The 26,168-nt window shown below is 38.2% G+C and overlaps 1 protein-coding gene across 2 annotated transcripts in view; it reads left to right on the forward strand.

The window, feature by feature from the left end:
- Positions 1 to 21,894, forward strand: part of SPATA6L (spermatogenesis associated 6 like) — a 33,879-nt gene extending 11,985 nt beyond the window's left edge. For both annotated transcript variants that reach the window (XM_039364436.1, XM_039364437.1), the window contains exons 5-13: positions 6,132 to 6,256; positions 8,503 to 8,580; positions 9,886 to 10,149; positions 12,757 to 12,868; positions 15,229 to 15,272; positions 15,818 to 15,993; positions 18,426 to 18,519; positions 20,776 to 20,891; positions 21,717 to 21,894. In XM_039364436.1, the coding sequence (XP_039220370.1) occupies positions 6,132 to 6,256; positions 8,503 to 8,580; positions 9,886 to 10,149; positions 12,757 to 12,868; positions 15,229 to 15,272; positions 15,818 to 15,993; positions 18,426 to 18,519; positions 20,776 to 20,877 (995 nt within the window). In that variant the 3' untranslated portion in view covers positions 20,878 to 20,891; positions 21,717 to 21,894. The remainder of the gene's footprint in view (positions 1 to 6,131; positions 6,257 to 8,502; positions 8,581 to 9,885; positions 10,150 to 12,756; positions 12,869 to 15,228; positions 15,273 to 15,817; positions 15,994 to 18,425; positions 18,520 to 20,775; positions 20,892 to 21,716) is intronic.
- Positions 21,895 to 26,168: the final 4,274 nt, after the last annotated feature.

Raw genomic sequence — 26,168 nt, forward strand, 5'->3', positions numbered from 1 at the left:
AAAAGAGCAGCCAACTTTGCCTGGAAACCTGAGGCCAGCATGAATGATGGTTGCTGGAGCAATTGTGATACTTCTAGAGCAAGGGATATAATCATGGGGGATGCAAACTTTTTAAAACAAGGTTGTTCCAACCTGGGCAACTTTAAGACTTGTGAATGGCAACTCTTAGAATTCTCCAGCTAGCATGGCCAATTGGCGAATCCTCGGAATTGAAGTCCACAGGTCTTAAATTTGACAAGATTGGACAGACCTGTTTTAAAGGAAATATTGACGTGGTGTGAAAAGAGGGTTAGACTCCTGAGAAAATTGGAGAAGAATGCATGGCAGAAGTATGATGAGTTATTTCTGTAAGGGAATAGGTATTTTGAGTACACTTCTGTGAGTTTGCTGTATAGGATGTATAGCCGTGTCTTTATTTCGTGGGGTCTGTTTGGAAAATTGATTTAGGAGTGATCTTTCCTTTCATAAAGATACTAAGAATTGCTTTGAATTTGAGAACTCAGAAGTCCACTTTTTTTTTTATATTGAGACACTATGTTTTGTGACTGGCCATGTTTATTCTCCTACAAAAACCATTTAGAGAATAGGCATTACCCACCAGCCCTTACATGTTCTGAAATTTTCATTTGCTCTCAAAATTGGAAATCATTCTGGGCAAAATAAATGTCCTGATAGGAGTGCATAATTTAAAGTTCAGGGGAAGCAACTATGCTTGTTATGTGTTAAAACTTTCTTAGAAGTGAACACAGGGTGGCAGAATAGGTCTTCTGAGCAAGGACTAAATCCCTTTTGTCCTATTTTCTGCTTCCCTACTTCTTTTCAGTTTGGGTCTCCCTGTATTGATACATCCTTCCTTCAACCACTTTAACAAAAATATTATTTCTAATGGTAACATTCAAAAATAATTATATTTTTAAAATGTGTTTATATGCCCTCATGAAACGAATCTCTGCAGAAGTAATCCAGCCAAAGTTCTACTGCATGGTATAACAGCAAAGGTTGGTCTTTCCTGGCAATGTTGAAACTGATGATAGTCAAAAGTATTTGGGTGGTCCTGAAACCTCCAGTTTTGGTAACTGGGCCCACTACGTGTTGTGGGTTAAGCAAGGAAAATATCCTTTTGGGGTGTCAATCATGTCTGTCTGTCTGTCTGTCTGTCTGCCTCTCTCTCTCTCTCTCTCTCTCTCTCTCTCTCTCTCTCTCTCTTTTTGTGTGTCTCTGTGTGTATGGATATATAGATATATAGATACATATATAGATACACACACACACCCCTATATTGGCCCATTGTTCTTAAGGCAGAAAGACACTTAATCAATATTTTACAGTATTCATTACATCTTACTTTCTGCTCAACTAAAATCCAAGTTCTTTATTATGGCCCTCTGATATTCAGAAGATCATAGTTCACCAACTCATCAGTTTTTGAGTCAGATTCAAAAGCATTTAAAGATATCAAAGAAGACTTGGTATAAATTAGGTCCAGCTTTCTTGGTTTTCTTTGATTATTGTTATCATGACAGCTGGATGTGCTTTTTCACTGTTATGGGAACAAGCAGGCAAAGTAGTTTGAAACTATGATTCCCACTATGTCTGGAAAGCATTAAATTCCCTATATATAAATTGTGACTTATTATTCAGAACTGTTACATCAGCTATTACACAGTGAATGAAGCAACTCTTAACTTTAACCTGGTATTTGACAGTAAGTCTTTCTCCACAAAATTAGAATAAAAATGTAATAGATTATCTCAGTTTTCTACATTTTCATCTGGGCATTTATGCCAGGCTAAGATTGATATTCTTGTCTGCTATCAGTATTTTTACTTATGTGGAACTGCAAGGCCTGAAAAAGAGTAGCCTCATTGCCTCTAATTAAGATCCCATCTTGGGCACTAAACCTCCACTGGTAGCTCATATATAGTCTGGTCACTTCTCCTGTGTCTGACCATCTGTATATCTTCATCTTCTTCTATGGTTTTCTGTATTCCCATTGCCTGTTAACAGTGTTAGAAAACTTAAATACTGCCACACTTTATCGGTTCTGTGTCCTTCTGTATAAAATCCTCTTTGGTGGCTTATAGAGGAATGCTCTGTATAAAGTTTCTCCCAGTGCAAGATGAAGTTTTTATGGAATTTTCATATATCAAATCATTGAAATTTTATTAAGATTTCTTGAAACTCTTCAGGGCACCTTGCAATAGTATCTGTGCAATACATTTCCAAGGTTTGTGTTCTTATTGGGGCTGCACTGTTTGACCAAATGAAAACACATGGAACTTTTCTATGTTCAGGTAATGGTTCTTTCCCAAACTATGTGTAACTTTGATTACTTTAAAAGAATGCTTGATTAGAATATACAGTGTAGAGTTCCTAGCCATATCTCTGTTGTGTTGTTTTGCAGCGTAAGCTGTTCTGCTGAACTTTAGTACAGAAAAACAGAGATTTGGGATAGTCTTTAATTTTAAAATTAATGCCTGCAAATCACTTTCGTATCATTCTCACTCAACATTCTTATTTTCAATTATGAGAGTGTTCCACAATGATCTCTGTGCAAAACTTTGCCAGGCTACTTATTTATACTGAAGAATTTCTGGATTCCTTTCATGTCATTTGGTCTCAAAATCCCTTGCATTGCTTGACCTTTCCCAGGTCCAGCTTATGGACTCCATTTTCGGCAAGTGTCTAATATAAAGTACTTGTTTCAGGCTTAGCTGGATTTTATTAGAATTCTATTTATTGTGCCACTCTAAGACAAGAATTTTTTAAAAAAATATGTCTTCTATTGTTTCTGTTTCAGTATTTAAGCTTTGGACATCATCACAACATTTAGATTCCTCACGGTCTGCTTGTACCATCTTTACTTTTAGATTGTATGATTTCCTCAGTAGGTCTAGAATAGTTTTATCACGCATACTGCTGAGTAACAAGTCAGCTCATTCTGCACTAGAGCATCTAACAAAGGCAGTTCTTATAGAGTATATTACAGAGGTCAAGAGGCAAGATTATTACAGCATGAATCACCATGTATGGATGCTCTGATCCAGAAAGCTCTGTAGTTAGCACTGAAAATAGGCACATGTAGTTGCTATATACTGCAATGGTGGTTTTCATAAAGATCGTACAAACATACATCTATTATAAATGTATCTGGTATTGATAACTTACTGGAAGGCAATGCAATAATTGTATCTTAACGTTCATGATATTGATAACTTTAGCCTCTCACAAGCTTCCTAAAATTAGTGACCAAGAAATAGAGAATTAAAAAAGTGTAACAACGGTGTACAGGATCTTAATATTATATGTTCTTTGCTGAGATGTGATTTTGAAAGTTGTCTACAAATTTACAGGGCAGTTTGACATTGAATTTTTATAGTCATCATCCATAAATAGAATGTGGTACTAAGGGCTAATCAGCCAAGAGCTTAATATAGTATCACACTCTAGTTTTGCAACATTACGCCAAGTTTTCATTACAGAAGGAAGCATAACTTCAGGGTTCTTCCTTCCCCAGGTTATAAACATTAATTATTATACCATAGTAGCCAAATCAGTGGCTTAACAAATCAATTAATTCCAAGGCATGTTCTTGGATTTTGAGAGAGAGTCTTCAGCTATATATCTCCACTAATTCTAGAACAACCAACCCATAAGAAAGGGATCCTCACTGTTCTGATGGTACTTCCATTGCAATGACTGCTGAATGACCCACATTTAAGACCTCTTCATCTTTTTATTTAGACCAATTACAACAACACAAACCACAAAGAGAGTCTTGTGATAAGATAAACAAATCATGAGTGTTTGGAGTTCACAGACAGATGCACCTACGTATCCAGTGTAAAATGACTGTTTTCCTGCTTTCTCTCATGCCGTGATTGTATCACATGTGGCTATTTCTCAAGAGAACATGTAATTTTGTGTTATTATGAGGTGTAGGAATAATCACAATAAACCCTGTGTATCCTTGAAACATTTGGGGTTTGAATATGTTTTTACATTGGTATATTTCAACCATTTGGATATGTAATCTTGTATACTGTTAGGTGAACTCACTGGGACTTATTTTGAAGGAGACTTATATATGTTTTCATTGCAAAACCGCCCTCTCCAGTAACTGGACATTGCTGTGAATCTTGCCATTCCCAAATTAAATGTCTTTGCTTTGCTATTGAAAGCTAAAAATAAACCCTTGCTGACAAAATGCATGAAAGTGAACAGACAATACTTTCTGGTGATACCACATGCTTCAAGATAATGAAGGGTCAAATCCAATTATATATAATAATGACGCATGCCAGAGGACAGGGAGAATGGGAAATTAAATCCCATGTCACAGAGAAAAATGACATATTTTACAATAAGAAACAGTAGCATGTGCTATATTTATCCATTTTTCCTATGGCTAGGTTTAAATTCTATCAATGCAATTAGCAACTAGCTGAAGCATGCGCTTGTACTTCTGAGGGGAAAGAATCTTTAATCTCTAGTGAAGAATGCTATTTCATTGATAGCTAACTGAATTTGCCCTGCTCCTAAATGCTTCATTTCGTGTAAATGGCAGAACAAAATCCAGCTCCTTTTTTGACCAGTTGTGCTGGGCTTCCTTTCAGCTTAGGATTCTTATTTAGAGATTGTTGAAAAATGGAGGAGGAAGGTGCTTGGTCTTTGCAAAGGTTCATCTGTGAGGGGCGGGGCTAAAAAAGTCAGAAGGGTAAATATGAATATACAGTTTGAAGTCCCGCCCCCCTTTTCCATCATTGATCATGTGGGTATAACCACCACCTTGAGATTTTTTACTTCCACCTCACAGGTCCTCCAAGGTCCCTTCCAACTCTATGATTCTATGATGATCCCTCTGCCTTTACAGGAAGTATAGATAATCTTCGTTTAGCTACCGCCTCAGTTAGCAACTGTTTGCAGATATGACAGTGATGGAAAAAGTAACTTGGTAACCAATCCTTGCATTTTTCTCTCAGTCATGTGTTTTCCGTTATAGTCAAGTTAGTACAGAATCGTAAGCAAATATCAGAGTCAGGTGATTTTTCACTTACCAGTTGCTTTGCTTAACAATCAGGTTGCCAATCGCAGCTGCAGTCACTAAATGAGGATTACCTGCATAGAGCAAATCCTGGAAATGCTTTAGACAGCTTTATGGTCCTAAACTGTATTATAACTCAGGAGAGAAGTATGGAAACTATTGTTCATGTCAACCTGAGAACATGAAGTAATTTCTTGCAAAAAAGGAAAAGTTCATCAGTGGAAGAAGGATTTTATTGAATGACATTTTCATTCTTTCTCTTTCTTTCTTTCTCTCTCTCTCTCTCTCTCTCTCTCTCTCTCTCTCTCTCTCACACACACACACACACACACAGAGAGAGAGAGAGAGAGAGAGACAGACAGACAGACAGACAGACACAGACACAAAGCCCAGCAGTGTTCCTAATATGGTTCAGCAGTACATTTCGGCTATTATCATTGAAGTCATAATTGGATGAATAATATGATATATACTCTGACTGCAGTTAGAAAGGTCTTTGTATAATGTTGTAAAAGGTGCTCTCATGATTCCTGGGATTTCAGCAACAATTTCTTCTCCTTCTTGCATTGAGGCATATGGATTTAATGCAAAGCTTTTGCCTGCAGTACATAAATGAAATGAAACTATTGAGGTTATTAGTTGTCTCTTGTGTACAAGCCCTTTTTCAAATTTTATCATGATGTTTGAACAGGGAATTTGGGGTTATTAAACCTAAACAAGCCACAATTGATAAGTGAATAACAAACCCTGTTTGAAACTGTTTTATAGTTTTAGCCCACCTGGGAATAATACAGGATTTATTCATTATGCAGTGATTTCTCTGTTGGATTGGTTTATCTGCTTGTGTAAAGAAGAAATAGCTGTACATGTGAACACGTTGCTTGTTCCATTTGGCTGAAGAACCCAGGATCCAATGCTTACCATTATGTAGTAATTGTTAGCCTATTTGTTGTTCGCCGTGGGACAGAATGTGTCATGGGGGACAGTATAATTACTTGCTTTCTGAAATACGGTACAGTGTGATGAGATTGTATGTTTCATTGGTCAAAATTATTCTGTTGGCCACAATTCTCTATTTACTATTCAGATGGAAAAGAGCTGGCATTTTATGAAACAAACACTCGGTATTTTCTATTTCCTGAGCCAAAGCTGACTCCTTCCTATCCTGGAGTGGATCGAGAGATATTAATGAACATCTACCCTTCTTTCCCGGTATGTTGGTATGAAATGAGATTACATCTAGCAATGACAAAAATGTCTGCTCAGTAACCTGATCTTGAAATGAATTATTTGATCTGTCAACTTCTTCCTTTTTATTTGTGAACATTAGTTAAAAACTCTTCAAAGCATGAACAGTCCCTTTACAGTAAAATCATTATCATAATTCAAAGAGTAAAATATACTGCAGTGATAGTCTCGGTTGACATAATAAAAACAGTAGTTAGTAAGTTAGTGATAAACCATTGTACTATGTGGGAAGAACTTAATTTTTTCCTTGGAATTTGGATTATTTTTTAAGTGACAAAGCATATACCAAAATTTTGGTATGATTTTTTTTTATTTTATGTGTTACTTCAGCCTTAATTTAATCTGGTGTCTTTGAAATGGGCCAGAATTAAAATCCCATAATTCTCAGCAATTGTCTGGACAGCTCCAGAACTGTGGAAGGTAATAACAGAGATTTTCTAGATGCAGATTGTTGGATTTGCTCCTTCAGCTTTTGCCAGATTACATGACTGTTTTATGAAAGAATATATTAAAACGTTATTCTCTCCTAGTCATTCATTTTTATTATAATCTGATAAAGCTGTTGTAGAGAACTCCTTTCCATCTGTTAATTCCTTTTCGAATATGTATTTAACGCTTGTGCAATATTGAAAGTGCCTTTTATGTTTCCAAATTGAAATAATGTTGGGAAATAGCAACGGTGACCTTAAGAGCCACGAGGGAGACAAAATAATCAATATCATAGATTCAAACTAATGATGTCAACAACCTGAAGCCTGGTCCCAGGCCAGGACATGGCGGGGTGGTTAAAAAAGCTAAAATGGCCGTTGTGGCTACCTACTTTTTGAGAGCTCCCCTTCCCAAATTGTGTCATGATTTATCTAAAGTAGCCATTTATACAGGTAGTTCTTGACTTATGATTGGTCAAAGTTACAACAGACTCCCAAAAGGTACTTAAAACCTGGATTTGAAGTTCTGATGTCTGCCTCCCCGCACAATCATGTAATCACATTTTAGGCAGTTGGCAACTGTCCCACATTGGCAACCATTTATACCAGACATGTCAAACACAAGGCACGGGGGCCGGATGTGGCCCGCGAAGTGGTTTCATGTGGCCCATGAAGCCATCCTGGAAACAGTGAGGGAACGGTCCCCGCTGCCTTGGCCCTGGCCCAGGCCAGCCGGTAGCCAATGTACAATTTTGTGGTGGCCATATATGCTGAAACACATTCAGTCTTAGCTCCATAAGCCCCCCCCCCCACATGGCCTGAGAGGAACAGTGAGGCTCCTCCAGTGAACCATGCCTTGGCACTTGCCCTGGTCCCACCCTCTTCTGCCAGAGACCCTCAGATCTATCCCACTCCTGCCCAGGCCTCCACAGGCACCCTTGACGTGAACGATGTAGAGCTGGCCACACCCAGCCAGTAGGCCACACTCACTCCAACCACGCCTACCCAGTAGGCTGCACCCACCCTGGCCACACCCACCCAGCTCCCTGAGGGCAACTGCAATGCTGATGCGGTCCTCAATGAAATTGAGTTTGACACCCCTGATTTATACTATTCTGTAGTCACAGGACCACAATTTATGATGTTTTTTTGCCAGAAATTGGCATTTACTTCTGTTTTATGACAAAAAAATATCAGTTGTGGACAATTGCTTTGCTTAATGACTATTGCAACCAAAAAAAGTGAAATCAAGTCAATCATGTGACCTGCTTAACAATCGACATATCTTACCATAATTCCAGGCTCAATTATGACATAAGTCATGGATTACCTGTAATATTAGGTCTAGCAAACTCATTGGTTCCTTGTGCTAGAAGGAAATATAGTCTATATGAAGTTAGAAATTGATTCAGCATGATTTAAAAGTAGAACACACATATGTAAATCACACTAAGCAATTTGCTTATAAACCCTTACGCTGCTGTTCCTTGAGATAATTGAAATGATATGATAGTTGGCGTAACTACTAGCTAGAATATGAGCTGCAAATAAAAATATTGGAAGCAATTGGTAAGTTTATGATGCAACCTTTACATTTTTATTTAAAGTAACTTGTAAGCACATGCACTTGTTAACAGTTAATTTAAATTCATATCTATTTTACCTGATGTTCTTCAAATTAATGAAAAATACACAGTTGCAATCTCATGTAGTGCATTTATGTATTATCTTGTTCTGCATGCATTTATTTATATTAATTCCTCATGTTAAAATTGTTTAAAGGGCATTGCACCAAAATTAGAATTTTCAACAAGAACAACTATTACAGAGCTTCCGCTTCTTCCCAGCAAGTGGTATAGTGTAAGTAATTTTAGTAAATGGTCGTTTTCAGACCCAATTGCATTTGCCCAAATTTATTTTTTCCTATCTCTACTCTTAATATAATGCTTTGTATGTTTTGAATGTTCTATGAAAACACTTAAATCCATAATGCAGTCTTAAAAAAGAGAGCAACAATAAACAAGGAAGCTTACTCAGATTATCTGAAAATAATAAAAAATAGAAGATTGTCTTTTATAAATAGTCCCATTTCAAGTTCAAAATGTCCTGTTCCAAGTTCAAAACAGGTATTTCTGACCTTATCAAAAGTTTTCATCTGATCAAATCTGCCTGCTTTGAACTTGAAGTTAGCAAGAATTCACTAGATTGGGCAGAGACATTTTAAAAAAAAAAAGATTTAACCGTACAGAGAAATAAGAAAAAGTGCAGTAATGAAGTTCTTAGCTATAATAAGAATCTTTTCCCTGGAAGTTTCACAATTTTATCCATGTCTGTGGGGAGATGTTAGCCCTATGTTTTTCCCAGCTCCTATCTTGAGCAGAGGGGATCTGGGGCAATCTGTCTCTGAATGTAATCAAGAACCACATTTCTCTTGGGGATGTGGATTCTGTGCCTGGATGTCACAGCTGTCATAAAGACGTGCTAGTTGCCAAGCGCCCAGATTTTGATCAGATGACTGTGAGGAGGCTATGATGATTGTAAGTCCAAGTTACAGCTGCACTGAAGAAAATGACATACGATTGATTCTTGGACTTAACAATCATCACAGCCTCCCCACAGTCATCTGATCAAAATTTGGGCACTTGGCAACTAACATGTATTCATGACAGCTGCAACAACCTAACAACCACGCGTTTCACTTAACTGCAGCGATTCCCTTAACAGCCATGGCAAAAAAAGTCATAAATTTGGATGCAAATTCACTTAACTGCCTTGCTTTGCAATGGAAATTCAGGTTCCAATTGGAGTTGGAAATCGAGAACTACCTGCAGTCAGTGGCTCTAATGGGCCATTGTTAGGGGGGCTTAATGGAGCTCCTGAACCAAATCTAAAAGCGGAGATTCGGTTCAACCCTGCTGTCAATTTGTTGCTGCTGCTGAAAGTTGCTGCAGCTGCCAGCCTGTTTCCACCATTAGTAGGGAGGATTGTATACGTTGACCACATTGTTGTCCTTGAGGCTCCTCGTCCTGCCCAGAAGGATTCTTTCATGGGTTGAGGGTGCAGCCCAACATGGGTTCAAACAGTTGCCTCTGGGATGTTACCTGTACCATAGTGCATTGCCTTCCCAGCTGATTCTTGAGATTACAAATCAGCTACATTTTGCAGGATCGCAATAAAATCAAGTTACAAGGGGGGCCTTCGACATCACCTGAAAAAAGGAACATCTCACCAGTGCAACATAAGGCAGCAAAAAGTCGGAACTGTAAGAGACTTTCGAGGTCATTGGAGTCCCGCTCCTCGTCCCCAAGCCCGAGAAGGCGTCTCCAGGAAGTCTGCAGAGATAAGCACCAGCCACCATCTTCCCTGAACCTGAGAGGTGTTCGGTTCAAAACAGAAGTGGACCACCGGCCACCTTTCGTAGTTAGGCATGTAAGTCCCAAAAATATGATGGAAATGTTCATTTCAACATTGGGGCAGTTTTCTCAAAGCTTCAGGAACATAGTGTTGTACAAAAGCAATGTGCATCTTCCTTTTGGAGTAATCCGTGTTAAGAGTCTCTAGGACAAATGGATAGAACTTATTACAGCTTCATTCCATAACAATTCATTTTGATTGAATGGTAGATTTTAGTTGGGACAATTAAGAACATTCATCAGGAGTAATGTTTTCAAAGCTTATGCCAGTTAAGTATTGCAAACTAGTTGGAACACAAAGAAGAGGGAAGTTAGAAGTTAAATATTTACCTATACTATTTTGGAGGGGGGCACCTTTCCTTTTTCTCTTTTCTTCTTTTGCAACATTTATAAACAATATAGTGAAGATGTTGGCTTTAACCTTAAATTATATTTTTTATATATCCTAAAAACTAAATATATGCTGCTTATTATCTTTGATTAATGTTATATTGATTAGCAATTGTATACATTCAGTTTATCCATAGGTAATACCTTTTTTTAAATGCATCTTTGCTTTAAATAAAGCAAAAGGATGATAACAAAGCTAAGTTATATTCATTTTTTAAAAAAGAACATGCATCAAATTGGGCTGATTAAGAATTCAAATTGGGCTGATTTAAATAAATTCTGTTTTTCATCTTGTTTTTATCTGCGTACATTCAACACACGCTGGAATGTGTTGTTGTTAGATCCAAGAATTTGTTGACAATATTTGGTTCTGTTGCTGGATTGCATCCCATCATCCTCACCATTAACCATGATGGCTTGGTCTGATGGGAGTTGTAAGGGCAGACCTTTCTTCTCCCTGATGCTAGGCTCTCTCCAGTGACATGAAAATAGCCTTGATTTGCCTCAACTTCCCATGTGTGTTTTGCATTGTACAGAAAGTACGTGTGTATGTGTACCGATATAGATACATATACATACTTCCAGTCACTTCCTTTTACTAGCATAATAACCCTAAAATGAAGAAGGTCTGACTGTCATTTTTTCCTGTGGTGTAATAAAAATTGGGGAAGTAGAATTTCTTACTATCTTAAAGTTGCTTGCAAACTTCTACAAATGCTGCCAGTGTGTCTTTACTCAGATGTAAGATGCACATCTATCAGTGGGGATTCTTGCCTAATAAGAGTCTTTGGTCTGGATTTCTGATGAAGGATATACATTGATTTCAAAGAGATTCCTACTGAGTTTAATCCAGGTAAGCATGTGTAGGATTGTGGTGTAAAGCTACTACTGACATCTTCAAGCGAAGCTGGTTGTAATGTTTTCCAAGAAAACTGTTATGGTGCAATTTTCACTTTTCTTCCCATCCCAAAATCAATGTTTCTTTTCTTGTCTCTTCCCTGCCCTTACAGAGACAGTTATAAAGATTTCTTTCTATATAACTAAAGAAAAAAATCTCTTTAGAAGTCTTTATAAATCCAGTGTTTCAGTGCTCACAATATCGCCCCTTTCCTCTGCAAAAGTTATATAAACAAATCAATACTATTCTTGGGAAATCACCAATCCCAGCTATCTCCTATTCTTAAGAAATGACGGGATTTAATTAACAGCAAGCCATGTAATAGACTTAATCCACTTGGGTCTATTTAAACAGTATAGATTTATAAGTAACAAGAGAATGACTCTTGTCTATACTTGATAATGCAAAAGTCTATTTCACCCATTATTTTGAGGTAGGATAAAATCAACATCATGAGAGCTTATGTGCATTGATTGATTGATTGATATGCCATCTTTATTATTCAAGGTAGCGAATACATCCTTCTTCCTCCTATTTTCCCCACAACAACAACCTGGTAAGGTAGACAGGCTAAGACACTGTGAATGGCCCAAAGTTTTCATGGCTAAGGTCACGATCTCTGGCAATCTAGCCAGGTGCCTTAAATACTAGACTAAACTGCCGATCAGTAAATTTACCTATACCATTCTGATTCCTCCATCCTTACTTTGAAAGAGACGTGGCCAGGACACTGATTCATTCAAAGGCATTAGAACTTCCAGTTGCTTCGTGAACTAATTTTGAATAAGTAAACAATGTAATCACAATCAATAGGGTAGACTGACCAAAATTAATCAGCTAGAACAGTAAGCAATAAGGAGACAGCCATAGTTGGGTTCTTGGGAGTGGAGATAAGTGGATCACAGTGTTTTCATCTCATGACGTATGGTATATTTTAAGCCAAGAAATGCATTAAAAATTGTAGTCTGAAAAATACATACATACATACATAGCATTCCTTCCTATCTACACCATAGATATGGACCATATAAAGACCTCAAATATCCCTGCACTGGATTTGTACCCATCTTAATGCCAGGTCTAAAAGCAGCCCACTTGTTAGGTAATTATTTTTTGTAGTATCTGCAAAACCTTTTGACTTAATTCAAGTTTTTAAATCAGCCAGTTAGTTTAATATTTACCCTGCAATGATATTAAAACTAATAATTATATTAAAGGATGTTAGGGGCAAGTGAAGATAAGTAGTAAGTGTACCACACTCCCCTGAAACTTTATTTCAATTATTTCAGTATTGTTTAGGATTCCATTTTGAGACTATTTCCTCATTATTTTTAGGTGGATGCTTCTAAAGGATTTTCTGAGGAAGTTCTGTCTCCCTTACCATATCGAAATGCAAGACAGGGTACCAACACTTCAAGAAATCCTCACAAATACCAGTTGAAACGAGGTACTTACTCATTTATTACACATTGATTTATAATGTTAATTGTTTTTGTGTCTGCTTACATCTCAGGATGTTGTCACATTTTGATGCTATGGGGGCTGAATTTTATCATCTTTATTCCTTCTGATGAACCTGTTCTGGAGATCTCCATTGATCTAGATCATGGTTGTCCCATCTTTTGGCTTGCCTGGGCTGCACTGAGTGAAGAGGAATTGTCTTGGACCGCATATATAACTGTCTAGGGCTGCATGTGGTCTACAGGCCATGAGTTGGAGGTGGAGCAGCAATTAGAGTGCAGTACTGCAGGCCACTTTAGCTGACTGTGTTCAGCAGGTCAGCGGTTCAAATCTCACCGGCTCAAGGTTGATTCAGCCTTCCATCCTTCCGAGGTAGGTAAAATGAGGACCCAGATTGTTGAGGGCAATGTAAAATATATATATATATATATATATATATATATATACATTGCTTACTGGTGTACACCGCTTAGAGAGTGCTTGCACTTAAAGCGGTATATAAGTCTCATAAATAAATAAATAAATAAATAAAATACCAGATCTGTTCTAGATGCTCCTTGTGACCATTTTCCCATGCACTAACTACTTAGATCTTAAATACATTAGGAGAGTTATTTTAGAGCAAAGGCAGAACATCTAATTTTATTTAGTAAATGGAAGTTTCTGCTTCTGTAAACTACAACAAAGATTGCTATGGGAGACCACAAACCACATGGCTGGAGTAGTTAATTCTAGTGAATGATGACGTGCTTCACAGTCTCCATGGCCCAGAAGATAACCTAGATCTGTGATTTAAGCAAAGTTGTGTTTCCCACTAGTAATCTTGTTTCTTTTCTATATCAGAAGTGGATATCTTTCTTAATGGCATAAAATTAAGATAAAATGTGGCACATAATACAAACCCTTCATAACGCCTTTCATGCTCAGGAAAAATGCTCCTCAGGCATCACATTTTGTACTTATATCTGCTGAGTCTTCTTTCAGTTTATTCTTCTTGTAGTCAATGCAGCATGCCCTTGCAAGGTAATATTATGCAGGATATCTGGAATAGATTATCCGTGAAATAAAGGTGCAGTTGTTACATAGGTCTGGAAGAGAGCCAAGACTTTCATTCAAAGTCTTCCAGTAGAGGGATTTCCCCCCCCCCCAAATCATAGATTTGTGTACCCGGGAAACTGCCATCTGTTTCTCTGATCCTGACCCAAATCTATCTTTACAAAATAATTGTAACTGAGATAAGCTGGTGTCGGAGATGCTTGTTAGGTATCCATAGATTTGCATTCTTCTTCCAACTTCATACCATTTTGGTAACAATTTTAAACCTTACATTTTATTAGATAAATTGTATAAACTTTTACATGCCAGGATAAATAAGTATTGTAAATATTTAATCAGTGTGGTACTGTAGAAGGCGCTTTCAATGATGAAAACACTTCTGAGTTACTCAGTTGTGAATAAACTGTGGCATTTAGCCAGCTAATAAATAATCATAAGCATCTATATTGCATACAGTTCTTTCTCTGGTTTTCAAAGTGACATGTGACATGGGAGTTTGCATTTCCTTGCCAAACCATATTCTCAACTGCTAATAGAGGGAAACAAGTGAGGTTATCTCTTTTCTTGAAAGCCCAATTGAATGTTGTCCAAATTCTGGCAAACCAAGGAACAAAACCTTTCATGCATTAGTATTTCCTTTGTTGAGCTCAACGTGTTTCTTTTTCCTATTAATCAGGAAAAAAAATACTCCAGTCTAAATTTCAGAGAATCAGGACATGGTGTCATTCTAAACCAATGCATATCACAGATAAATAGACAACTTGTGTGCTATCTACCTATTCAATTTCTATAGTTGCCCATCTCAGTCAACGACTCTGGATGGCATACAATTCAAGGAATATATTGCAATCAAAATATTAAAAACATTTTAAAACAATAAAAAAGAATTCAGAAACATCCAAAATATACCTATATCTAATTAAATCCAGATTACCCAGCTCCATGTTTTGACCTTTCCCAAATTGTTGCACTTCAATCTTTATCTACACTCCAGACAGTTATTTATAGATTGTTCTATTCTTAAGCATTAATCAGAAGTTTTAATTCAGCAGGAAGCTGTAACCATGCCCTGTATTATATACTTTTAATAAATATAGCCTAGATCCATGCTGAAATTTCAGATTGTACCTGAAAATTGATTAGAGCTGGATGATAAGTATTGCAGAAAATAGATCTAACCAGCCGTATTAAACCGTCCTGTGATATTTCATAAACTCTCTTAACACACAAGACATGTGCAATATAAGAATTATTGGCATTAATCAGAATGCTTGTTTTTGTTTCTTGTAGCAATATCGTTTGATAGTTGGAAAACCACATCTCCAGCTGCTAAGGTAAACATTTGGGGAGAGGTTTGTAAAAACATGGCAAATAAGTTGATTGATGAATTCAGAATTCTGGATTATTTAAGCAATTATTCCATTGTGTAGTTAATACATGCCTTCTGATGTGTGAACTCCATTACCACCTTCCCTCCCCCTCCCCCCAGTACTGCAATGGTCAGCTAGAATTCAGAATGGGAAAGAGCTGAAGCATCAACATATCTGATATTGTAAACTCGGCCTGGGTGAGACAAATGCTTATTCCACACAGGTGATGGTATGTATATGAAAATCCGGAAGTTACATTTGCCAACTTCCTCCCCTGGAGTTCTGTTGATTCCATTGATAGTCATTCGGTGGACAGCTATCTGTGTCTTTCTTTTTCACAATTAATGTTCCTTGTTCTGACTCCATCTCCTCCATCTTGTTTTCCTCTAGATGTGTTTGGAGTCTGTAATTGCCAGAATGCTGGCTGGCACTTTGGCGAGTTGTAGTCTGAAAAAAACAGCGGACTACAGCAGGCTTCTCTTATTGGGAAATTCTTCCTTCCTTCATAGATTATCAGAGAACCGGCGGAAGGCCAGAATTTGGATTACGAGTCACCATTTCATGAAGCAAAGACATCTGCTGCCACTTATGCATGGAAGACCCCTGGTCTTTGCCACAGAAGTCCTTTCCCAAACCATTATGAGTCATCAAGTCCTAGTGGGAGATGGGCATCTCTCCAGCACAGGTTATCACTCTTAGATAATTAGGGGTTAACTGTAGCACCAGTGGACCGTATATCTAGAGCAGTGTTTCCCAAACTTGACAATTTTAAGGCATGAGGACTTCAACTCCCAGAATTCCACAGCCAGCAACGCTGGCTGTGGAATTCTGGGAGTTGAAGTCCACATGCCTTAAAATTGTCAAGCTTGGGAAACACTGATCTAGAGCATATCCCTATCAACAGAAATTGTTGACATCTGCAGTTGCTGCTTCTTGCCTTCATCATATCAGTAACAGTCATAGAATAATTAAGCTCCGTCTCTCTGTCAAGGAAGACTCAAATACCCACTTCTTGGTGATAACCTCTATTACCAGGAAAGAGGCCTGCTTTTCCCTCCCTATCACTGCATAGGATATGGGAACAGCTGTCTAAGAACCATAGTAGTTGCAAATAGAGTCAGTAATTAGAAGCTCAGTTCAGCCATGTCAGCCAATTTTTTTTTGTCAGGAAGTTTGTATATACTGTAGCCTCTTTTGGATGCATTATATCTTGCTTGCTCATGTCTTCTTGAAAGATCAGTTTTACAACTTATGATTGCATCCAGATCTGGCTTTTTGTGTTGATGTGCACTATTCTCTAGTCCTGAGAACACCTTTCAGCAATCAGTTGATTTGCTAGTAAAATATCTCTTAAGGTTTTTAAAATATTATTCCATTTCTCTAAGCATCTTGTACCGTAGTCTCCCTTTGTTGCAGCTACACAGCTAAGATAGTACAGATAAAGACATAAGCAAGAAATTAAAACAAATGATTGCTTCAACAGAAGAAATAAGGTTGATTACATTACAAGTACAGGAAGTGAAGGTTAAAATTAAAAGTAACATTCATGTTAGAGTCCTCCAGGATGCTATAATTAGGGCTATTTTTGAAGTCTGCTTGGAAACGTCAGCTAGCATGAAATTCAGCCACTGAATTTATTATATGAGATTTAGAAGCTGCTTGACATTAAAACCAAAAAAGAAAATTCCATGGTCTGGATATGCAGACTGCCTGTAACTAAACATAACCAGCAGGATTCCATCAGGATCCTACTCCAAGGTCTGGAAGAACACTTAAGATTTGGCTCCCACCCTGATGTTCTGGATCTCTGACAGGTATCATTCCATAGGGCAGGTGCCACTAAAGAGGAAACAAATTTCCTGGATCCCAGTAAATGATGTGGTTGATTAACAGGATCTGAAGCACACCAGCTCTACCTGATCTTATCAAACTATAGGAGATAGAAAGTCCTTCAGATAGCCTGGCCCTTTTATCTATATTTGAATAGATTTGTCCACGCTGTTGCCAATGCTTAGCAAAATTCCTGCTTCCCATCTTTTTCTAGACACAGTTCCAAGACCTTTAAAATTTTCGGAAAGGGAAGAATATTGACTTTATAGCCCTTTTTCACTGTGAATCATCTGTAAATCTCAGAGGCAAGGTGGTGTGCTCTGGCAGAGTGCCACTTTTTCTATAGTGATTCCAGGACCAGAAAGCAGATGTCTATCTTTCATTTGAGCATGTCCCAATTCTTAAAATTTAGACACCAGCTAATAGATTTTATTTATCAAATCCTTGGTGATATCTGATGGATTTTTAATATTTCTATTTAGTGCATCAGTGTCACAAATTGGAATAGTTATTTTTTTATACTTTCTGTAAAACTTAGATCCAAATTTGTTGCAAGCTGCCTCAGAGAATTTTGTTAGGAGGAAAGTGGGAAAAAAAAGTGCCAATGACTAAATAAGATATATCTATGTACTTCGATGAAAGATGGCAATGTCTGGAGTACTTGGCTATTGACAATTTAAAGTGAAAGTCTTCTGCATTTTCTTCCCTCCTGCTGACTAAAGGATACAATGCAGTGATGCTGATCAGCTTAGATTAAGAAAAATATGAGCGAAGATCTAGGCAAGTCCCATAAACAATTCTGACCTTGTGGTATAAATAGAAAAAAAAATCTGGGAGAATTTCACACATTTGAATTGCTTGGTAAAAGAGATACTTCGAGTTCTTAGTCAGCACTTTAGCAAAAGTTGATCTCTGCAGCAAAATAGTAACATTTACTGTTCATGTGCTGGTAACTTGTGAGCCCAATTTGCAGAACACAAAAATTGAACATATATTGCAGTCATATTTAGTAGTAAAGAGTGAAGAAGATCCATTACTAATGGGGAACCTGCGGAAATGCCAGCAGATGGAAGTTGTTGTGTTATCTGAAGGGACCATCTGCCTAGACCAGGTGTGTGTTCAACCTTGGCAACTTTAAGACCTGTGGAGTTCAACTCTCAGGATTCCCCAGGGAGCCATGCTGGCTGAGGAACTCTGGGACTTGAAGTCCACAAGTTTAAACTTGCCAAGGTTGGATACCCTTGGCCTAGACAACAGCATGGGTATTGAGTGTCGGATGTTTTTCAGATTATACTCCAGCCCCAATTCCACCTGGGAGGAGATTAATGAGAGAGTGAGGAATCTGCTTACCTCTCCTGAAGCCAGGGAAAGGCTTTCCATTGTAAGTACAATGTGCTTAACTGGGATACTTACTTACTGTTTTCATATTTTATTTTGTTTTAATCTCATTGCAGGCTGCCTACAGTTGCCTCTTAGTGAGATGGGCAGCATACACATTAATTAATTAAATCAATACTCTTAGGCATTGCAGAGTAGCAAAATGACACCCAAGTTGCCAGTTTTGACGATTCAAATGAAGGTGACAAAGTCATGGAGAAAGCTCATCTTCTGCTTTGATTAATTGTAATGTCAATTTCTTGCATTATATTTCCTCTCAAAAATCAAGCACTTACTCCTTGGCAAGGCTGGCCTTTGCTGAGATGATAAATCCGTCTCTGGGCCGCATCACATGGTATTGCAAAGATAGTGGTGGCCTTTCAATAGTTGAATGCTATGGTAGTGGTGAAGAACGAAAAGGAGGGAACGATTTCCTTCCACATGGAAAATCAAAAACAAACTTTTATCCTGGTTTTATTATCATCATCGTCATCCCTTTATATGAGCAAAAACAATGGAGCATGTGATATATTTAGGTCAAGTAAATAATGGTAGCTTTCAAAAGTTAGATTTGGAAGTTCAGCTCAAATAAGGAGAGAGGTGGGTCCTTATTTCCTACGTGTATCATTTATTAAGCAGCTGTTTGTTGAGGCTATCTCTGCAATCCTTTGGCTGGTGAATTCTTTTTCTTTGTTACATTTATATGCTAACTTTCCTCCACGGATTGTAGTCTGTACTATTAGCAAATTGAATTTGTTGAACGTGGATTTTGGTAGCTAAAATTGTATCAGCTACGCGGAGGGTCACATTAAAGAGATTTTGGGGAGAAATAAAAGGATTATAGGAATTTTTTAAAAAAACAAAGATTAAAAACTGTCCTAACAAGAAGAATCTTTTCCTACCAATACTCCTTCCATCGCTCAGAAAAAAGCCCTTGCTGTCTGTACATCAAATGCTAACTCCCTGTTGCAGCAGAGAAACTAGAAAATCAGAAGAAAGGGGGAATGGAGTATCCTAGAAAAGAATTTTCTTGGATTGCTGGCATTCTAACTTTGTATTTTTTGAATGTAATAAAACTCATTTGGGACAGATGACTTTGAATAACAGGCAGCAAAAGCAGCAGATGCTTCTTACTCTATATTTTTTAGCAAGCTAATCTGAATCCTGGTTCCTAGATGGATGGTTTGGAGCATGGTTATTTAGATAATTCACATTTAGATTTTGCCATAAATTGTTGCTAAAAACAAAACCCCGTAGTCTAATGACACCAGTACCCATTGTTGCAGAAAGGTTCATGAGTTGTTTGTCAACTAAGACTACCTTAATTGTTACAATGGTAGAGCTACTCGCTGTAGATCAGGGGTGTCAAACTCAATTTCACTGAGGGCCGCATCAGCATTGCTGTTGCCCTTGGGGGGCCGGGTGGGTGTGGCCAGAGTGGGTGCAGCCTACTGGATGGGTGTGGTTGGAGTGGGTGTGGCCTACTGGGTAGGCGTGGCCAGTTCTACATCATTCGCGTCAAGGATGCCTGTGAGGGTCTGGGCAGGAGTGGGACAGATCTGAGGGTCTCTGGCAGAAGGGGATGGGACCATGGCAAGTGCCAAGGCATGGTTCACCAGGGCAAGTGCCAAGATGGCCACAACAAAATTGTACATTAATGCCCGGCTGGCCTGGGCCAGGGCTAAGGCAGCGGGGGCCGTTCCCTCACTGTTTCCAGGATGGCTTCGTGGGCCACATGAAACCACTTCGCGGGCTGCATCCGGTCCCCGGGCCTTGTGTTTGACATGTCTGCTGTAGATTAATCACAGAATTTGTCTTATGGTTCTCATAATATAAAAGAGATGGTTTTTTTATACTAGTGTGCCGCTCCTTTGCACAGCTATTTTCTATTGAGAAATCATGCAGATATTTTACCTCGCCTCCATAATCCTCTTGTTATCTCTGTTTAAACCAGAGAAGCTATTTGCACTTGTATCCAGTGCCCTATGTTGGAGGTACAGATCCATGTGAGTTAACCTACAGTGACATTACTTGCTGTTGTCTCTCTAAAATGATACATACTTGTAATGAACATTAATAGAAAGTTACCCCCACCAATAATGTACAGAGGACAGTGTCATCCATCATTTCTTCCCGAACATGTAATCATAGGCTGTTTTAATTCTTCCTGTAACAGCTGATATATTTGTTTTTAGTTGGGAACATTTAGCATTGCTGATCATGATGAATGATCCAAGTTAATGGGACAAGTATTTTGCAGGGAGCCACTGATTTTGAGATTGATGATGTCCTTGAGAGAAGGTCCATCTCTTTGAGGAGTTCCCCACACTGTGACTCAACAGAACAGAGATACAGCTTGTAGTTATGGTTGGCAAGGTAGGTTTCTTAAGCACTCTTGTCTTTGGAGGGGCAGCAATAGCATATATTGGGTAATTTAAAAAAAATCTCAGGAAGGCTATAAAATCATGGACAAAAGCTGCAAGATAAGCCATTAGAGCAGGGGTTCTCAACCTTGGCCTCAGCCTGGCTGAGCAATTCTGGGAGTTGAAGTCCACAAGCCTTAAAGTTGTCAAGATTGAGAACCCCTGCATTAGAGCAATATTATAGCCAGGCATATTTCTAATGTACCCACCCTCCAGAACAGTTGGAAAATAAGGAATCGCTTCTGTGGAGAAAAATGACATTACATGCAGGATTCTTAATGTCATTGTTTCCCACAAGAGCATAGCAACACTATTATTTAGCACTGCAAGACAGTCTAAAGTCCAAATGCCAACTGAATGGTTAGCATTTGCAAATCAGTTGGCTAAAGTCCAAATGCCAACCAAACTTGACCTTAGATGCTTAATTAAAGTTGTTTAATGGTGTTAGCTTTCCTGGGTCCTGATGAGTCATGGATTCCTGGAAAACATTAGGATTGAGGGATACATGTCTGGATTAGTATGCTCTGATCCTAAAATAAGTGAGTAAGTTCCCTAAGATCCCAATTACAACCAATTGTGAAATGTCTTTATCTTTTTTGTCTTAAGCATTTTTATGTCATTCATAGCTCGCAGCCTTTAAATTAGAATAAGTCACAGCAATGCTATTTACAGTCTGTTGGAAAATAAAATCTATTTTTGTTCAAAGTGGAGTGTTTCATATACTGTTTTTTTCTATTTTTCTTCCTCTAGTAATGGCTAATAAGTATCTCTTTTGCAGAAAGAGTGCCATGGCTTTGAGATAGAGCCCGGAAGATTTATTGCTGGCAAGGTCTTCACCGCAAAATGAAGATGATGGAAAGTTCATTCTCAGCATGAAGTTATGTCAACATTGATTTGAACACAAGTCACCGCTGTATGGTTGTGTTGATTAAACTGAGGATTTATACGTTTTGAAAGGAGTGTAAATATATTGACTTATTAAGGTTGAAGGCATAATCGTGCAGATGCACATGCAGTTTGAATCATTGTTTCAGAAAGGTTGTCTATTGCTACCTTAAGATGGTCCTTAGTGGATTTAAAATTAAACGCCTTACTGAATTTAGGACAGATTGATAACCACTATATTTTTAGTCTGGTCAGTTAAGGAAGTTACCACATAATAAGAGTCCATCTCAGATATATTCAGATTTAGAATATTAATTCTACATTTTCAGAGAAGGTGCTGGAAGTGCTCAGATATTTAAAGCAGAGATATGTCCATCGCTGAAAGCCTATTCATTATAGTGATGGAAAGGCTGCCAGTATCACTCCATAGTTGCTATTCCTGCTGTAGAGGATGATTGGGGAAACCTTGAATTAAGTACGTTCAAAGATCTTATGTTCCTATTCAACACACTATTAACATCAGTCCCAGAACTGGAGTAGTGGTGGGATTCAAATATGTGAACAACCGGTTCTCTGTGTGGATGCTGCTTCTGGAAATCCATTCTGGGCCTAGGCAACAAAAAATTAGCTACCGGTTCTGCCGAAGTGGTGCAAACCGGCTGAATCCCACCACTGAACTGGAGAAATAGTTATCTTTCCCAGTGAAACCAGTCAGATAGAAATTTTGTGTGAAGATATATATGCATATATCTGTCTATTTATTTATGTATGTGAGTACATAAACACACAGTTAAAAGACAGTTATATAAAAAAGTAAATTGGCAAAAGCCCCCAAAGCCCCCTGTGATCACACAACTATATTGGCTTTGAAAGTGGTGGTGTCTGTTCTACATACATTCTCCAGTGTCTCTAGTATTGTTCTCTCTGGATGCTATCTTATGTACACTTAATTTGGAAATAACTTAGAATAATGTAAGTTTAATTGGAAGAGCAGCATGATGGTCTAGTAATGAAGGTGCTTGCCTCCAACTGAGAAGGCTGAGAGTTCAATCCTAGGCAGTGGTGGATGTTTCTCTCTCTCAGGGCCCAAAGAGAAAATAATTTGCTGCGAACTCCATGTAGGTGTCAGGAAGGGCATCTGGCCAGTAAATACTCAGCTCGATTCAGTTGCCCTTACTCTTACCCAAATTAAAGGATTACAGGGTCATAAAAAGAAAAGAAAGTTTAACTGGCTTTCATTCTGAGTAGACATAATGTATGTATTATTAACCAAAGATGGAATAATAGGGTAGGTATTTACAATGTTTGGGTTTGTTCATTTTATTTACATCCCATCTTTATTATTTTTATAAATAATTCAAAGAAGCTAACATACCTATTACTTTTGCCTCCTAATTTCCCCACAACAGCTTGTGTGGTGGTTGGGCTGAGAACAAATGACTGATCGAAAGTCACCCAGCTGGCTAAGGTGGGACTAGAACTCAATTTCTAGCATGGTGCTTTCACCATTACACCGACCTGGCTGTCTGTTTTGTTTGGGGTTTTTCTCCCTCAGTTCATAAGAGTAATCTGTGCAGCAGAAACCAACATAAATTTTGGAAAGTTCACAACTAGACATTGGCTTTGCCAGTTCCCTGGAGGAAACCTTGTCTCTATAAAAAGCAATGCCTCTACTATATGCTCACCCTACAACTTCACTAATAAGAGTGCATACAAAAGTTCAACAAGACATGAACATCTATATATTGGACTCCACCTTACAAATGGAAACCACAATTTTTATTCTTCACTTCGTATTTTTAGAGACAATGTTCTCATTTACTTCATTCACTGGACTTCATCTCAGATTTACAAGTATTCATTCAACATTTAAGAATAGAATTGATTGACAAAGTGCAATTAAGTCAGTACCAATCCTTTATAATCACATCAATTTTCTCCAAGATGATCTGCCACCAACCCAGGACTTCAGGTTTTCTAATGGTGTGCCAATCATTACCGTAACTGAATCTATTCATCCTGGTGCTGGTCATCCTTTTATCTTCCCTTCCACCTTTCCCAGCATCAGAGCATCATACCAGAGAGCTAAGTCTTCATATAATGTGTTCAAAGTAGGATAATTTGAGCCAGATCATGTGAGCTTTAAGTGAGAATTCTGGGTTTATTTGGTGATCAGTTTATTTCCTTGGCTCTTTCTGGTATTCTCAAGAACCTTCAGTAACTTCACACAGCAAAAGAATTAATATGCTTTCTATTCTGCTTTTTCAGAATCTAATTTTCGCCTTCATAGAATGTCAGAAGGAAATCATTGTCTACACCAGGGGTGTCAAACTGCCAACCCGTGGGCCCAATGCGTCATGGCGAAACTGCACCCACCCCATTGCTGGCAATGGGAAAAAAGTCACAATACATCGCGACATGTCATGTGACATTGAGAGTTTGACACCCCTGGTCTACACAGTTTTCAAATTTAGAGAGAAACTTGATAGCATCTGAATGCTTTTTCCAAGATCCTAATTGCTACTCTGCCACGTGCTAGTCTGTGGTATATTTCTTGGTTCCTGGTTCCTTTACTTCTGATAGTCAATTGTAAAAGGCAGAAACTATTCACCACTACGATATCTTCACTGTTAGTTCTAAGGTTGGTTGCCGCACCTGCTATGTTTAGTTTGATCTCTATATTTAATCTCGACTAGCTGTCAGCTAAACTATTTTTTTTCTCTTATAATTAACAATAACAATATAATGAAGTTGGAAGGGACCTTGGAGGTCTTCTAGTTCAACTTCCTGCTCAAGCAGGAGACCTTATACCATTCTGGACAAATGTCGGTCCAATCTCTTCTTAAAAACCTCAAGTGATGGAGCACCCACAACTTCTGGAGGCAATTGTTCTCACTGTCAGGAAATTTCTCCTTAGTTCTAAGTTGGATTTCTCTTCGATAGGGTTTCTATCTGATATTTCATGTCCTGCCCTTAGGTGCTTTGGAAAATAGGTGTATTCCCTCTTCTCTGTGATAGCCCCTCAAATATTGGAAGACTGATATCAAGTCATCCACAGTCCTTCTCTTGATTAGACTACACATACTCAGTTCTTGCAACCGTTCATCATATGTTTTAGCCCCCAGTCCTCTAATTATCTTTGTTGCACTCTTTCTAGAGTCTCAACATCTTTTTTGTATCATGGTGATCCAAACTGACGCAGTATTCCGAGTGTGATCCTACCAGTGCAGTTAAAGCATTATTGATACTTCACATTATTTTGATATTATCCCTCTGTAGTTGCGGTCTAGAACTATATTGAGAGTTTTGGTGGTTGCAGCACATTGCTGGCTAATACTTGTGGTTGTCCAGTAGGACTCCTAGATTCCTCTCACAGTTATTGCTGTTGAGCCAGGTACCACCTATTCTATACCTGTGCATGTGATTTTTCTTGCCTAAGTGTAAAATCTTACTTTTCCCATCACTGAATATCATTTTTTTAACAGGGCCTAGAGTTAGTTTCATTGTTTCATTTTTCCAGCTCATTGGCATTTTCAGCTTTCTAGAATAGTATGATCAGGTTATTGAGTTTCTTCCTCCAGTTTTGAACCTAGTCTTGCTTCCCTCCATATATGTTTCACATGTAGTTTGAATAAATAAGGGGAGAGTATACATCTAAGATCTGCTCACTACAATAAAAAAGAATCCTGAGGAAACCAGAAAGACTGCAGAGAAGAATAATAAAGATGGTGTGGGACTTGAGGGCTAAAGTCTACAAAGAAAGGTTAAAGAAACATGGTATGTTTAGCTTAAAGAAGAAAAGAGAAAAGGGAAACATGATAGCAGCCTTTCAATACACAAAGGGATGTCACAGGGCAGAGAATGTGGATTTATTCTCTCTAGCACCTGAGGGTAAGACAAGAGCAGGGAAAGCTGTATAGTGAGGGAGCCAAACTTGAACTAAAGCAGGATTTCCTAAGTGTGAGAACTATTAAGCCATGGAACGGCCTCTTCCTGTAGCTGAGGTTTTCATCACTGGAGGTTTCACTCACACACACACACACACACACACACACACACACACACACACACGACAGTCATTTGTCCATAACAATATGAGGATTCCCTTCCAAACCTATGATGGGATGGGATGGAATGGAATGGGATGGAATGGAATGTAATAATAGAATAGAATAGAATAGAATAGAATAGAATAGAATAGAATAGAATAGAATAGAATAGAATAGAATAGAATAGAATAGAATAGAATAGAATAGAATAGTTCTTTATTGGCCAAGTATGATTGGACACACAAGGAATTTGTTTCTGGTGCATAAGCTCTCAGTGTACATGCCAACAACAAAGC

The sequence above is a fragment of the Crotalus tigris genome, unplaced genomic scaffold (genome assembly GCF_016545835.1).
Source record: "Crotalus tigris isolate CLP2741 ecotype Arizona unplaced genomic scaffold, ASM1654583v1 scf7180000019762.1414395, whole genome shotgun sequence".
Classification (NCBI taxonomy): Eukaryota; Metazoa; Chordata; class Lepidosauria; order Squamata; family Viperidae; genus Crotalus; species Crotalus tigris.